The 13564-nt window shown below is 42.5% G+C and overlaps 1 protein-coding gene across 16 annotated transcripts in view; it reads left to right on the top strand.

Moving 5' to 3' along the window:
• Positions 1–13564, top strand: part of LOC121292797 (coiled-coil domain-containing protein 9-like) — a 272485-nt gene that overhangs the window by 139847 nt on the left and 119074 nt on the right. For 13 of the 16 annotated variants that reach the window (XM_041215198.1, XM_041215202.1, XM_041215192.1 and 10 more), the window contains 3 exons: positions 1908–2092; positions 3093–3143; positions 7776–7828. In XM_041215198.1, the coding sequence (XP_041071132.1) occupies positions 1908–2092; positions 3093–3143; positions 7776–7828 (289 nt within the window). The remainder of the gene's footprint in view (positions 1–1907; positions 2093–3092; positions 3144–7775; positions 7829–13564) is intronic. The other 3 variants (XM_041215205.1, XM_041215200.1, XM_041215191.1) reach the window with 1 other exon arrangement.

The raw sequence follows: 13564 nt of genomic DNA, 5'->3' as shown, positions 1-13564 counted from the left end.
GCTTGCTTGTCCCTACAACCACACCCCTCCCCCCACCTTAAACCAGCTTATATTTCACTCCTTTCCTAAGATTCACTCAGTTCTGCTGAAGGGTCATGAGGACTCAAAACGTCAACTCTTTTCTTCTCCGCAGATGCTGCCAGACCTGCTGAGTTTTTCCAGGTAATTCTGTTTTTGTTTTGGATTTCCAGCATCTGCAGTTTTTTGTTTTTATTTAAAAATGACTACCCTTACACACAGCCTTCGCTCCTCTATACATATTTTCCCCATTGAAAGCAAATTCCCATTGTTTCACTATGTCTTTGGACTTTACCTTCCTGATCATAAAAAATTAATTCAGTACCTATTTTACCAGTAATCTTTGGGAAAAATAAACAGTGTCTAAACTTCACCTGGCTAGGTGACACATTTCACCCTTTCTTTGAAAACAGTTTAGTCTGGTTTAATTAAAAATGCAAATATCCTTTTACACCTTACATTCTAAACTTCCCCCATGTCTATGTCAAAGCCTTCAGAACAGCTGCCTTTAATCCAATTAAGTCTCTCTCCTCTCTCTCTCTCTCTCTCACACACCACTATTTTACAATAAATTCTGTTAACATTGAGAATTGCTACATCTTCCTGATAGAGGGCGCAGCCCCCCTAAGATAGATCCCCCCTTCTTCCTACCTGCTTGCTGCCTTAAACCTACCACCCACTCCCCCAACCTGTCCAAACCCTCCCTGCCCAAGACCCTGAATTTACCTGTTTTCAGGATACACGGACAGCCTTCTGCTTCCCTGTGGCAGCGCCAATTAATTTGCTCTTAGCACTGCTGGGCTTGAAGGAGCTGCCACAGCAGCTTTCAAGAGTGGAACTTCTAGCCCAGTGAGGGTTGGAAGTTCCACAGGCTGCCCATTTAGACCATCCGCAGTGGTTTTTGCTGCAGGGTGGACCGGCATGGAGCAGGTTGACTCCATCCCAACTTTGCTTCCAGGGGTGGGGGGGTGGAGTGTGGAGACAATCATCTGCTATCCTGTAATATTACATCCATGGTCACTGTCGTAATTGTAAAGGCCAAATATGGTGCTCTATTACTGTAGTGGAGATCAGTTGACTCAGTACAAACTGAGGATTGAATCAGGATTTTTCGGTTGTTTGTGACTCAGTTGCACGCTGTCTTTACCAATTGATTAATTGAGCCACTGAAAAGGAGTTATCATTACCAAATTTAAATCCTTCATTAGACTTTTTTAAACTTTCAAACATTAATTTATTTTTTTTCATACCATAGCTGGAGAAATGTGCAAAATTCCAAAATCTTTTAACCTTTTTGGCAATGTGGCTCCACAGTTTGTATCATTTATTGTCAGATTGGTTCACAGAAGTGTTACTTGGCCAGGATGGGTTGCATTAATTAATTCTCCTACCTACTCATGCTGGTGTTGCTTGTTGTGTCTGTGTGATTTAAAGGCACCCTCTAGTCTATTTATCACGGGTTGAACCAAACTTCATTCCCAATCCAATGTCTTTTAGTAACTCCAATGATAGATGAGAACAGAGAAGGAAACAAACAGCTGATTGGATTCAGATTCTGCTTTGCAGTTATTAGTTGTTTAACTAATCAGTTGGAGCAATCTCAGTGCAGCACCTTCTGTCTGTTTTTTGAACAGACAAATAATGAAACTGGACTTTTCAGTATATCCCTTTTAACCAGACACTGCCCAAAATAGTGCATTAAATAGGTAATAAGCATCACCTTTACAATTGACTCATGGTACTGGCAAATGGTTAGTGTCATTTGCCTGATATAGGATCCTGCCCATCATGAGCATTGATACTGTAAATGCTGGGGCAGTACTCCTCTTTTGGTACAAAAATGTTAACCTTTCAAATGTTAATACTGTAATTTTTGTTATTTTATTCAGGAGGGTGGGCTGCCTGCTCAGAAAGGCACTGTGGACATGACTTTATTGATGACAGGGCGGGAGAGAGCAGAGTACGTCCGCTGGAAGAAAGAACGGGAGCAGATAGATCAGGAGAGACTAGCACGTCACAAGAACTCCAAAGGAGAGTGGAAAAGAGCATGGGATGCAAACAAAACTGAGGACATGTAGGTTTATTCTTCCTTAGGTAAAATATTCAAGATATTTGCCATTTTGTATTTCTCCAGGAACTATGATTTAGAGAAATAACAGCCTGATTTTTTTTTGCAATAACACATCACTACTAATATTTTCAAACTATAAATTTTACATAATCAACCCCAAACTCAATGATCAGAATCCTGGGATGACTAGGCTCGAATGGAAAGGCTGTGGGTGTGTATTGGTTAGCTCCCAAAAACTGGCATGGGGACTGAGATTAACTTGCATCTGTTGTGTTGAATGCAGGCATTTGTGTTGCCTGCTCATATCATGATTGCTGCATGCAACAATTGTTGCCCGCTTTGTTGTGCGCATCAGAACGGGGCCCATTATTCTAAGTGCCTAGCAATACTTAAAACTAGGTTGCACAACTTAAAAAGTGGGCATATTGTAACTGGAACAGGTGCTGCTCGTGTTCCTGAAAGTGAATCTGACATCGGAAAGCGTGAAGAATGGTTGACCATGGAAGAGTACAGGCATCCAGGTTTTCAGATGCAGCATTGGAGGTTTTGGTAAAGGAAGTGGAATGGAGGAGAGATGTTCTGTATCCTTGGGGACAAGGGGGTTTGCAGGAGAATGCCTAGACACATGCTGAGAAGGAGCTGGAAACAGATAACTGCAGAGGCCAATGCCAGGAGAGGCTACTTCAGGATTTGGATGCAGTGCAGAAGAGGTTCAGTGATCTCAAATGAGTAATTAAGGTCAAAGAATGCATCTTCAATGTAATATCCTACCAATTGTATCACTAGCTTCAGCCGCTCCTCAATCCACCATGCACTGATTACTCAACTATCAACAATCCCCATCAATCTGGACATAATCCTAACATTCATGTGCTTTACTTTGCCATCACACAATTCATGCTGTTGCTAGCCTCACGCCTACATCTCAAATCTTCTGGCACCCTGACAACCACATCACCCAGATTGCATCACATTCACTGATGTACTTCCCTCTCTCCTGTAGGAGAAGGTGGTGCAGGACAAGAGGCAGCAGGAAATGTCCAGAGTGGGAGAGGTACGCTTGCATGGTCTGACCTCCATGGAGGAGACAGTATTAACCATTATGGGAAGGGTCATTGCTGAGGCTGAAGTCATTGATGGGAAGGGTATCCACATACCATAGATCATGGTGTAGAAGTCGACCTTTGAAGACATGAAAGATCCTTCCAAAAACTGAGCCAATTTATATGCTGAGTATAAAATGTGAACTGTTGGTGTATGTTACAAGCTCAAAGACTACAGTCTTTCTAGTGCTGTGTCTTCATTGAGCTGAATGTAAGATGGCTGCCTGCAGGGAGTCCCTCATGGTGGAGCTCACATGATTACGGCAAGCCAAATAGGACATGTAGTAATAATTGCATTTCAAAATCCAAACTCCCCTTTTTCCTAACGAATAAAAGACAAATTTTCATGCACCATTATGTGTAAGTGAGTTACCCAAGTTACCCACTATACCACAATTATCCTAATGCAGTAACAAACCATTGGTTATTTCTGTCAGTCATTGCCCACGCATTGCATACATAGTTCTTAAATTGTGTAGCTATGTTCACTTGGGGTTCAAAACATGCTTTCAAGGCTTTCACAATTTCTGCAGTCTGTTTTTTCTGTTTATTGGATAGATTTAGAGTGGAATGCAATTTGTAGCAGTCTCTCCCCAGCAGTGTTAAAAGGGTTGCTACTCGTATCAGCTCTGGCTTAATTAAATCTGTTGCAATCTCATAATTTTGCCATTGTAAGTGTCTTTAGTATCCCAATGCAAAGAGTTAATCAAATTCATTGAGTCACTTTGGCTATGGCATCATCATCATCAAGATCCCAATCTGCATCAGATTTGGTGCTTTCGGTTTCAGAATCATTCCTCCACGACAAATCATCTTGCTCGCCATCAGTTGAATTGGCTATTCTGCATTTTTGAACAACCTAATGACAGTTTGTGCAGTAATAGTATCCCATGATTTTGTCAAATCACACAGAATATCAAGCAGGGCAGCAGGTATATTTTCTCTCTTTGAGAGAGTTTTTTCTCCATCAACCATACCCTGTTCCATTCTGCGCGAACATGATCCTTGAAAGGTTTGTTGAGGCACATATCCAAAGGTTGAATTATGGACTTTAGACCCCTTTAGACTTTAGATTTAAAACAGCAATTTGGGAACTATTTCTTCTTGAGTGCCTTGTGATCTCATCGGTAATATGGGATCTGAACACTAATAAGCTGCATTCTATGCATTGGCCACCTATTCCATGCATACTCTATCCTCGTCCATCTAACTGTTATCATGGACATGTAAAAAAACTCGTGCAAGGAATGATTTTCGGCATGGTGTTACATTTGAAAATTACCATAGACTTTAATTTGTTCCGTGGGCCATGCAAGCTAGTAGCATCATAAATCTTTTGTTCTCATCTTGTGTTTTCACTGGAACTGTTTCAAACCTTTCCACTCCACAGTTTGGCTGCTGGGCATATCAAAATTCGTAGGCATTTTACCCATGTTGCTAATGTAGCATAATGAGTCCTTGTGTTTTTGCCTTTGTCTGATGATGAATCGCTGGAAACTGATAATTTTAGCACTTAGTTCTTTTGGTAGTCTCTGAGCAATCTTGATCTTCTGCCACAACTCTAGATATTTTTGTTCCATAAAGCAGCTACACCAACTAGCTGTTGGCTTGCAATCTTTGCTGGACTTGGGGTTCAATTTGGCCCACTTAATGCGCATTGCATTTCTGGTTACGATGTAACCACTCTGATTTTCTAAGACCCATTCTGATACCTCTCCAAGATCAGGCCAGTGGCTGTTCCCTGTTCTCATGGCGTGCGTGGTCTTGGGCACCTTCTTCAGGATGGATTCCTCCTTTCATTATCTCACACCAGTTTTTCACGAATGCTGAATTCCCTCACTGCAGCATAGTTATTTGATGAGTTAACAAATGTTACAATTTTCGGCTTGAAACCAACTTCGTACTTCCTTCTTTTTGCCAGAGACCCCATTTCTATTTGTCATTCTCCACGCACATTGTTCTGTGTGGGCATGTCTTAAAATTCGCGCATTTACTTGGCAACGTGGCCTGTATTGTCTGTTTGATCCCCTGCGCTAACTTAGATGATTAATACATGCATCTTTGAGATGAAAAATTGAGACTGACTCCTAATGCAAGTATAGCATTTCTTAGCAGAAAAGGGGGTTCGACGTACACTGAGCATAGGCCTAAACATGATCTTTGGCACTGAAACACTGGTTCATCTTAAATGCCAAGTTGAATTGTACACCACGCTATAAAATACCTATTCACATGTGAAAATCCTTTTCACATCCACTTCTCCCTTATCCCACAATGTCTTTTGACTTAAGAGTTGCAGATTGTACAATCAACATTTGTTAATTTCTCCTCTCCCCTCCCCACAACCTACCCTTGTCTGCTTTTCATTTGAGACCCATGAACCTCAGCATGCACATGTAGTAAAAGAAGAGCAAGCAGATAGTGGAGATCAAGATTCACTGCCACTTTTTTATACTGTTGCAACCATAAGCTCAGATACTGACACTGTATGTATTTTATAGGATAGAGGCGGAATATGCACATGATGACACACTGGGCACAAGTGCAACTCAGCCAGGGTAGTGGGTAAGGATAACGCAGTTTCCTGTTCACCAGAGGGTGAGGTTGCGTACTAGTTCTGCTGTAGAGGGCTCCGATAATGGCTTCGATGGGCCAGGCTAGATAAGAAGGCTGGTGAACATCCAAATGCTTGGTGCATTGGGAAACCTGCCAGAAAACCTACATTCACTGTCAAACATGGAGGAATCTGCTGCCAGCTTGGTACAGGGGTTTGCGCAGATGAGGCCATCCTCTTCAGCTTGGAATGGATGGTTACCTCGAGCGGCATACTTGTGGAACCATCTGATGGCCAATGTTTCAATTTGCTCTATTAGATTTTTAGTGGTAAAGATGGCTCTCGCTATATATGTAGGTTGCTGACTGAAGTCGTAAACCATTTCACCAGTACATAGCCTTGTCGCCCAGTGTTCATCCTTTGTTTTGCCGTGCCGGTTGAAATATAACTAGCACAGAGGGCTACTGCAGAATGAATGCATCGTGACTATAGCCAGTGGATACCAGTCAGAGCCTGCATAACGTGCTGCCCATGGTCTCACATCACTTGTATGTTGAAGGAGAGGAATCCCTTTTGACTCAAGTAGATGGCAGAACTTGAGAATTGCTGAAAAAAGGACACATGCTATCAAGGATTTTCATCTTGCACTCATCAGGATAGCTCACGAGAATTTTCCAGCCGTAACGGAGGAATAGCAATTCCATACTGCATGAGAAGAGAGGGCTGATTGGCTGGCAAGTGGACTCTGATTGGTGGAAGCATTGCCATGGAGAATGCAGCTTGGAATAATTAACTGCCCAAATTTGTTCAGATTCAAACTGGGCAAGTTGACTCTGGTCAAGGCATTGCCCTGGGGAACGAACCTGGGAATGACTGTTTCCTAATCTTCTCTTTTATTGAAAAAGGTGCAATATGTGGACATGTTCCTTTTGTCTGCCAAGGACAGGGCCTTGTGTGTGAATGTATTTGGCTTCCAGCATGCATAAGTGAGCCACACTGCAAGCCCGACCAACTTAAATTGATTTTCAGTGTAATTCTTAGTGCAATCAGGATTGTTTAGCAATTGTTGTCCAATCGCAGAATCACATCTAATGTTAGACATTTTTTTTGAGTTTTGCAAGCAAGGGCTGGTTGTGTACAGTCGGTACTTTGCCTGTTGGGGACAGCTGAAGGGACGTGCTAATTGATACAATCTGCCAATCATTGGGACGTATGGCCTATATACATGGTATCGCACCAGCACTGAGATTCATGCACTACATTGTGTGATAGGCAAAAACATTTTTTTGGCTTGACAGCGGCATCCTGTAAGTGGAGAATGCTACTTGTGTTGCTACTGCATAGTAATAGCGTGAGACAACTTACCCTTTCAGGGTAACCTGAGGTAGAGTGGGCACTTTTAAGGACAGAAAGTGGTGGCCTTAGACCCATTCCTGAGTTGCGCGATATAAAACGAGTGATGATCTGATTAGGATAGCCATTGTCCTGCAGGATGGCTTTGATGGCATCCTTTATCATCATCAAGCTTGTATGGTGAGCAAATGGCTCGGGCCTTATTTATGAGGTTACCAATAAGGTTGCACACATAAGACATGAACACCCTTTTGGAAACTTTAGGAGCCTCATGATGTCCAAGAATGGGTGCTGCAGAGGCCAGTTTCTTTCCTTGTAAATTTACATTTGTGGTTCATGTCCTTCAATACCTTTATTAAAGCCACCTAAACCTTGATATTAAATTGCAGTCTTCATCTTCTCCTAGCACCCATTATAATTTGAATATATATTACAATCTTTATAAAATGAAGTAAGTGCTCATGACCATTAAAAGTCATGCTGAAATTACATTGCTTTGAAGCCTGTGGACTTATTGCTATATGATCTCATCAATACACAAGAACGATCTGTACAATGAGGTATTTTTCCAGCTAGGTTCTAAAATTAGATGACATCATCCCAGAGTGTTCTAAGTGTGGAATGAAATTTTCAAGCATTGCATTTCCATTTATTAAGAGCTTTTTCTTTTCAACAGGTTTCGAGAAGATTTTGCAGTGGAAAATGAGCTTGGCTTTCATAAAAAAAAAGGTCAGCATCTAAAATTGTGTGGTATGTACTGATTTAAAAATTGTAGGAAATATTGATGGCTTGCCTGAATTAACCAGTAATGAACATTGTAATGTATGCATCAAGGGTGATGATATTTCAGATTCATTGAAATTCATATGCTACTGAATTCTTCTATCAATGAGCTCTGGGGCTTTCTAGTGAAGCGGCTTTGATGAACTATGATATTTAAGAATATTAATATCTAGAGTAGCTTGGTGGAATCAATATCCTGTGGTAAAAAATGATTGGATATATATTTACAGCTTGGGTTTCCTGCTGTGAATTCTCAATCCTGAGTAAGTCTTTGGAGCTGTTAAACATAGGTTATGGCAATTTTTCACTGGGATGAAAGGGAAAGTGCGTTATTCTACATGTTAAAAAATATATAGATGCATGATGTAGGGAAACAGAACTTATGCCTGCTCCAATAGTAAACAAGCTACCTGTCCCCTGCCCTACACCCTGATGAAAATTTGAATGGTGGAAGCAGGGTTGCATAGACAAACCCTGCAAGTAAAGTCAGTGGGTCAGGTTATCCCATTTCTGGTTGATTGAGGCAAGAAATTTTGACTTCTGGATTTCACCTCTTCAAGCTGCACAGCCACTGGATGTGATGTACGCCTGCGTGATATGATATAAAGTCCACTACTTAATGGCAGTGTAGAAATGGAATTTCAGGAACCAGAAGGTGTTTAGGATTGATTCACAAAGAGCAACGACAGCATTCAGGTTTAATGATTCTTCCCTGGAATTACTGCTGGGTGTAGTCACCAGCAGGAGGGACATGACTTTTTCCCAACAATGGAAGGTAGAAACCAACGGCTGTCCCCAAGAAGGCGTGGTTGGATGTGACTGAGGAGGTAAACAGTAAGTGAATTGTGCCCTGATCTTGGATGCAGTGCAAGAAGTGGTTTATTGACCTAATCATTTCAAGAAAATTGAGTACATTTACTGATGTAACTGCATTTTATGGTGTAAACCGTCCCTCTCTGCTGCCAAGCATGCTCCTGCATTATCACCACTCACATCAACTTAAGTTTCAGCAGCACCCATCTTTCAATTTCTCTGCATTACCACACCTCTCCATTTATGTATTCACTGCGAGCACTCATTTTAATCCTTATTCAGTGTTATGGGTGTCTGTCATAGCCACACTTATCAAATGTGTTGTATGCATCAGATAAATACTTGACCTTCTCTTGCTTTCTAGACTGTTTTTTCACCCATTTAACAAAAGAGAAATGCAATGAGTAGGATAGTGGGGAGGTGTTAAGGAAGAGGATTAAAGGCCTCCAACCACGTTACAGTCCAGCTGCAGAGGAGGACACCCTGGAATCACCCAGGAGACCCATGAAGATAAATGCATGCTGGATCTCCTTAATTAACTCAAACCTCTCTAAGTGCCTGTTAATTGTTTTCCCTGATTATTGTTTCTAAAACTTTAGTCCTTACTGACATTAAACTATAGTTATGAGGAATGTTCTTACCATCCTTTCTTGAACAATGATGTCACGTTTCCCACTTTCCAATCTTCTGGCACCTGCCATCCTGTATCTAGGGCAGATTGTAGCAAGCCCCTCTGCTATCTTCACTTCCACTTCCTGTAACAGCCTGGAATGCAAGCCATCTGGACTAGGCAACTTATCCACTCTAAGCATAGCTAATATTTCTAGTGCATCCAGTCTATCAATTTTTCACCCCATCTATTCTCTCAACCTCTGCATCTACAGAAATTTTGTCAGCATTCTCTTCAATAGAATTCTAGTTGAGGCCAGAATTAGAGACATGCAGATAGCTTGGAGGGTTTATGGTTGGGGGCAGTTATAGATACAGGACTTCAGGGTGATCATGAGCAAATACTGGTAGTAAGGATGGCAGTGGAGAAGTCCAAATTGGAGGGGCTTGTAAATCTCTAAGCTCTGCTCAGCTGGACACAGATGCTGAACCCCAGGAACCATCTGTGAGAAGGAGAATACGAGATGTGCATCAGCAACTTTACGAGGGACTGACAGACGTGCCACGTATCCACAATAGTGGAGAGGATGGAGGAGTCCAACTTGAAATCTTCTGCACTGGGGCTGAACATCTGCCATGGAGAGTGTACTCATCTCCGTGGAGCTTCTGGTATGGCTCACAAATGAGTCCTTACAAGCTATGACCGAGGCCATACAGAATTTGGATGACAAAATGTCTATTGATTTAAATCAGACGGCAGATACCTTGTCTATTAATTTGCAAAGCGTCACTGAACTTCAAGTTGGTCTGCTTCAGAGTGATTGCACTGATGTGGTACTGGTCCATGCTAAGGATGACAGTGAAAGGGGACATGAAAGTGGAAACCTCACTCAGTGTGCTCACCTCCCACCCATTGTCCTCCCATCAGCCACAGAATAACCTGCTGCCTTGTCTCTCGATGATCAAGTCTGCCCTTGTGAAGTTACAAGTGGAGCAATCTTTAGCATAGGCACTAGGAGCTCTCAAACCCAGAGGTTGTAGGCCAAAAGCACCTCCACAATCAGGGCAGGTATCTGAACAGCTTGCCTCTACTTCTGCTACAGGATGCCTCACATAGAAGTGATAGGAAGTTTAAATTAAAGTCATTGTAAGTGACAAATATACGCATATGGACATTTGACAAAATGTTATTTTTAAATTTCCTTTTTTTATAGCACTATGTAAAATTTATTGAATGGAACCACTTCCAAGTCTTGCTCCTTATGCACCCTGAGTTCCAACTCATTCTTTCATTTGTTTCACAATGACTGTTAGGACATGACCAATTGGACAGATATGCAATAAACGTCTGCGTGGTTGAGGGATGGTGAATTGCTAAGGATGATCCTGTGGTGGCTTTCATATGTCTTTTTTTCCGTAGGAATAGTTAACTGAATCTTCTGACTGTGAGGGTAACCCAGATAGTAATGTAAGTGGCTGGTTTAGAGATGGATGCCCCATTATCATCTTCCTCCATCTCCTCTTCCTCTTCTTTATTCTCCTCAGCTGAAGATACTTGATGAGTTTTGAGCTGCTAGATCTATTCTACTTCTATCCAGTTTAGCCCGTTGGTAATGTTGTGTAATATGCTGGAGAGTGTTCTCAGTGTGAAGACAGGATTTTGCCTCAATAAGGACAGTGCGTTGGTCGGTCCTACAAATGCCATTTTGGATTGATGCATCTGGAGCAGGTAGATTGGTGAGGACGTAGTCAAGTAGGTTTGTCCCGCCCATTGATTCTTTGACCACCTGCCGCAGGCCAAGTCTGGCAACTATGTTCTTCAGGTCTCAGCCAGCTTGGTCGGTAGTGGTGCTGCTCAGCCACTCTTAATGGCCACTGAAGTCCCTCACCCAGACCTTGCTGGCTTCATTGCTTCTTCCTGGTGGTATTCAGCTTGGAAGAATACTGATTCATCAACTGAAGGAGGGTGGCAGATTTATTTAATCAGCAGGAGGTCTTCACCTGATGCCATGAGACTTCATGGGGTCCAGAGTCAATGTTGAGGGTTCCCAGGGCCATTCCCTCCTGACTGTATACTGTGCCACCACCTCTGGTGGATCTGTCCTGCTGGTGGGACAAGACATACCCAAGGATGGTGATGGAAAAGTCTGAGACATTGACTCTAAGGTGATATGGTGAGTATGAATATGTCAGGCAAGCAACTTGGTACAGATCAGTTCTGAATTGTAAAGGTTAATGCTAAGGTGTCTCATCCTTTTTAAGGTGGCAGACATGTTGGCATCCAGAGTCTGCATGGCTATGGTCAGGGCCTGTTTAAAATAATTTGATTGGCACAGTTGATGTTCTATGGATCACTAGCCACGTTTTACCCTGCGGCATCACCTAACTCATGCTAGAAGTGGGTTCCTCCATTCTCTGTACAGTTATGAACAATTTGGGTGGAAGGCCTGTCAGTATGTTGCATGTTTTCTGCTGTCCCTCAATAATTATCCTTTTCATCGATGGTCCCCTGTGATCATCTGAGCAAAGCTTGAAGTGGGCTTTGCTCTCTGTCATGGACTCTGTACAGTTATCCTTGCTACCACTATTTGCCCCAGCTCACTTGTGAAGCATTAGGTAAAACCCAACTGTCTGTCTTACTGACAGACAGTTGACCACCAGAGAACAAGGATTTGTGCTGATGCATGCTAAGTACAAGTCCCATGATGGTGTGTCGTCAGAAGGAATGAGATCACCCAAGGATTAGTTGTCCATGAGGTCCACTGATGGCTGCTGCGCGTGAAGGTCCTAGTGGAGAGAAAAGATATGAATTAGGACTGACAAGGTAAGAATGTTGCAACTTAGCATTCTGAAAATCATATTTCTTTTGCTGCTGAAGTCAAATCAACGTGACTGTGTGTTGTATGACATGTAGGTGGTTTATATTTTCATTATGTAACTAACTGCAGCAGCTCAATGTGGCTCATCACCATCTTCTCCAGGGCAATTACAGATGGGCAATAAATGCTGGCCTTGCCAGTGACACCTGCATCCAGTGAAAAAATAAATAACTGGGTTGCCTTCACCTTCGATAGCCAGGGAAGTCAAGACACACCTGATCTGCAGAACTTCCTCTTTTGCAGCTGTCAGCTGTGGATCTATGGGGAACCCCACCTGCAGTTCTCTCCTCCCTTGAATTTTGCACTCCCTTCTCCTGCAATAGGGGAAAGAACAGACTTAGGATTGACTATTATGGTATGTTCACTTGATGAATGCAGTGAATTTGGTAATGGTGACTAGCAAAGATAGACATGAGTTGCATAAGGATAAGGGTGAGTGGCAGGTGGATGGGCATGTGAGGAAGTCCAGAGGAATAGAAGGATGGGTGTGCTCTGCCACCACAAGGTATGTGGATGTGAGGAGTGGTGTAATGGAGTAGAATTGACAAGGCAGAATGATGCACAAAACACAACATAGGTAAATGTGCAGCTGCACTCCCCTTTAGGTTAGCAAAGCACTTTGAGTCCATGAATGTGGTGCAGTGTTCCTGCTGTTGAACCACCTGGACCACCTCCAGCCATCTTGCTTTGTGGTAGCAAGAAGATTTCTTCCTCCCTTTGCTAGGGAAGAATAACTCTGATTCCTCACTGGCTCCAGTGGTATATCAAGAGAGGTGTCATTAAAGCAGGGTGCAGGTTTTGACCATTCTTGAGTCAATATTTCTGAAGTTACTATCCCTGTGCCAAATCCCAGTTCCTCCCAATTCCTTTGGATTGGCCTTTTAAATACTGGAATTGAGATCGTGCCGTGCAGGTCATGCCAGACCCAGAAGTAAAATTATAGTGAGGTGGCTATGTTAAAATGTCACAGACGAGCACACTGAAATCACTAAAATAAAAGCAAAATACTGCAGATGCTGGAAATCTGAAACAAAAACAGAAAATGCTGGAAAAACTCAGCAGGTCTGACAGCACCTGTGGACAGAGAAGCAAAGTTAACATTTCGAGTCCGTATGACCCTCATATGGTCATACGGGCTTGAAACCTTAACTTTGCTTCTCTGTCCACAGGTGCTGTCAGACCTGCTGATTTTTCCAGCATTTTCTGTTTTTGTGATGCTGAAATCACTTCCAGGTTTCTCTAACAATACCAGGGCCTTCCCCCTACTAACACATCTTGAAGTTAATATTGAGTGCTGTGGCCCTGGGATAACTGTGGGAAGTCGGTTAGAGAGACAAATGTGAGAATGTTCTTGTTCTGTCTGTTGCTGCTGGGAGATTGG

This window comes from Carcharodon carcharias, chromosome 20 (assembly GCF_017639515.1).
Source record: "Carcharodon carcharias isolate sCarCar2 chromosome 20, sCarCar2.pri, whole genome shotgun sequence".
Taxonomy (NCBI): Eukaryota; Metazoa; Chordata; class Chondrichthyes; order Lamniformes; family Lamnidae; genus Carcharodon; species Carcharodon carcharias.
The sequence above is the reverse complement of the archived record's forward strand: the minus strand, read 5'-3'. Positions and strand labels throughout refer to the sequence as shown.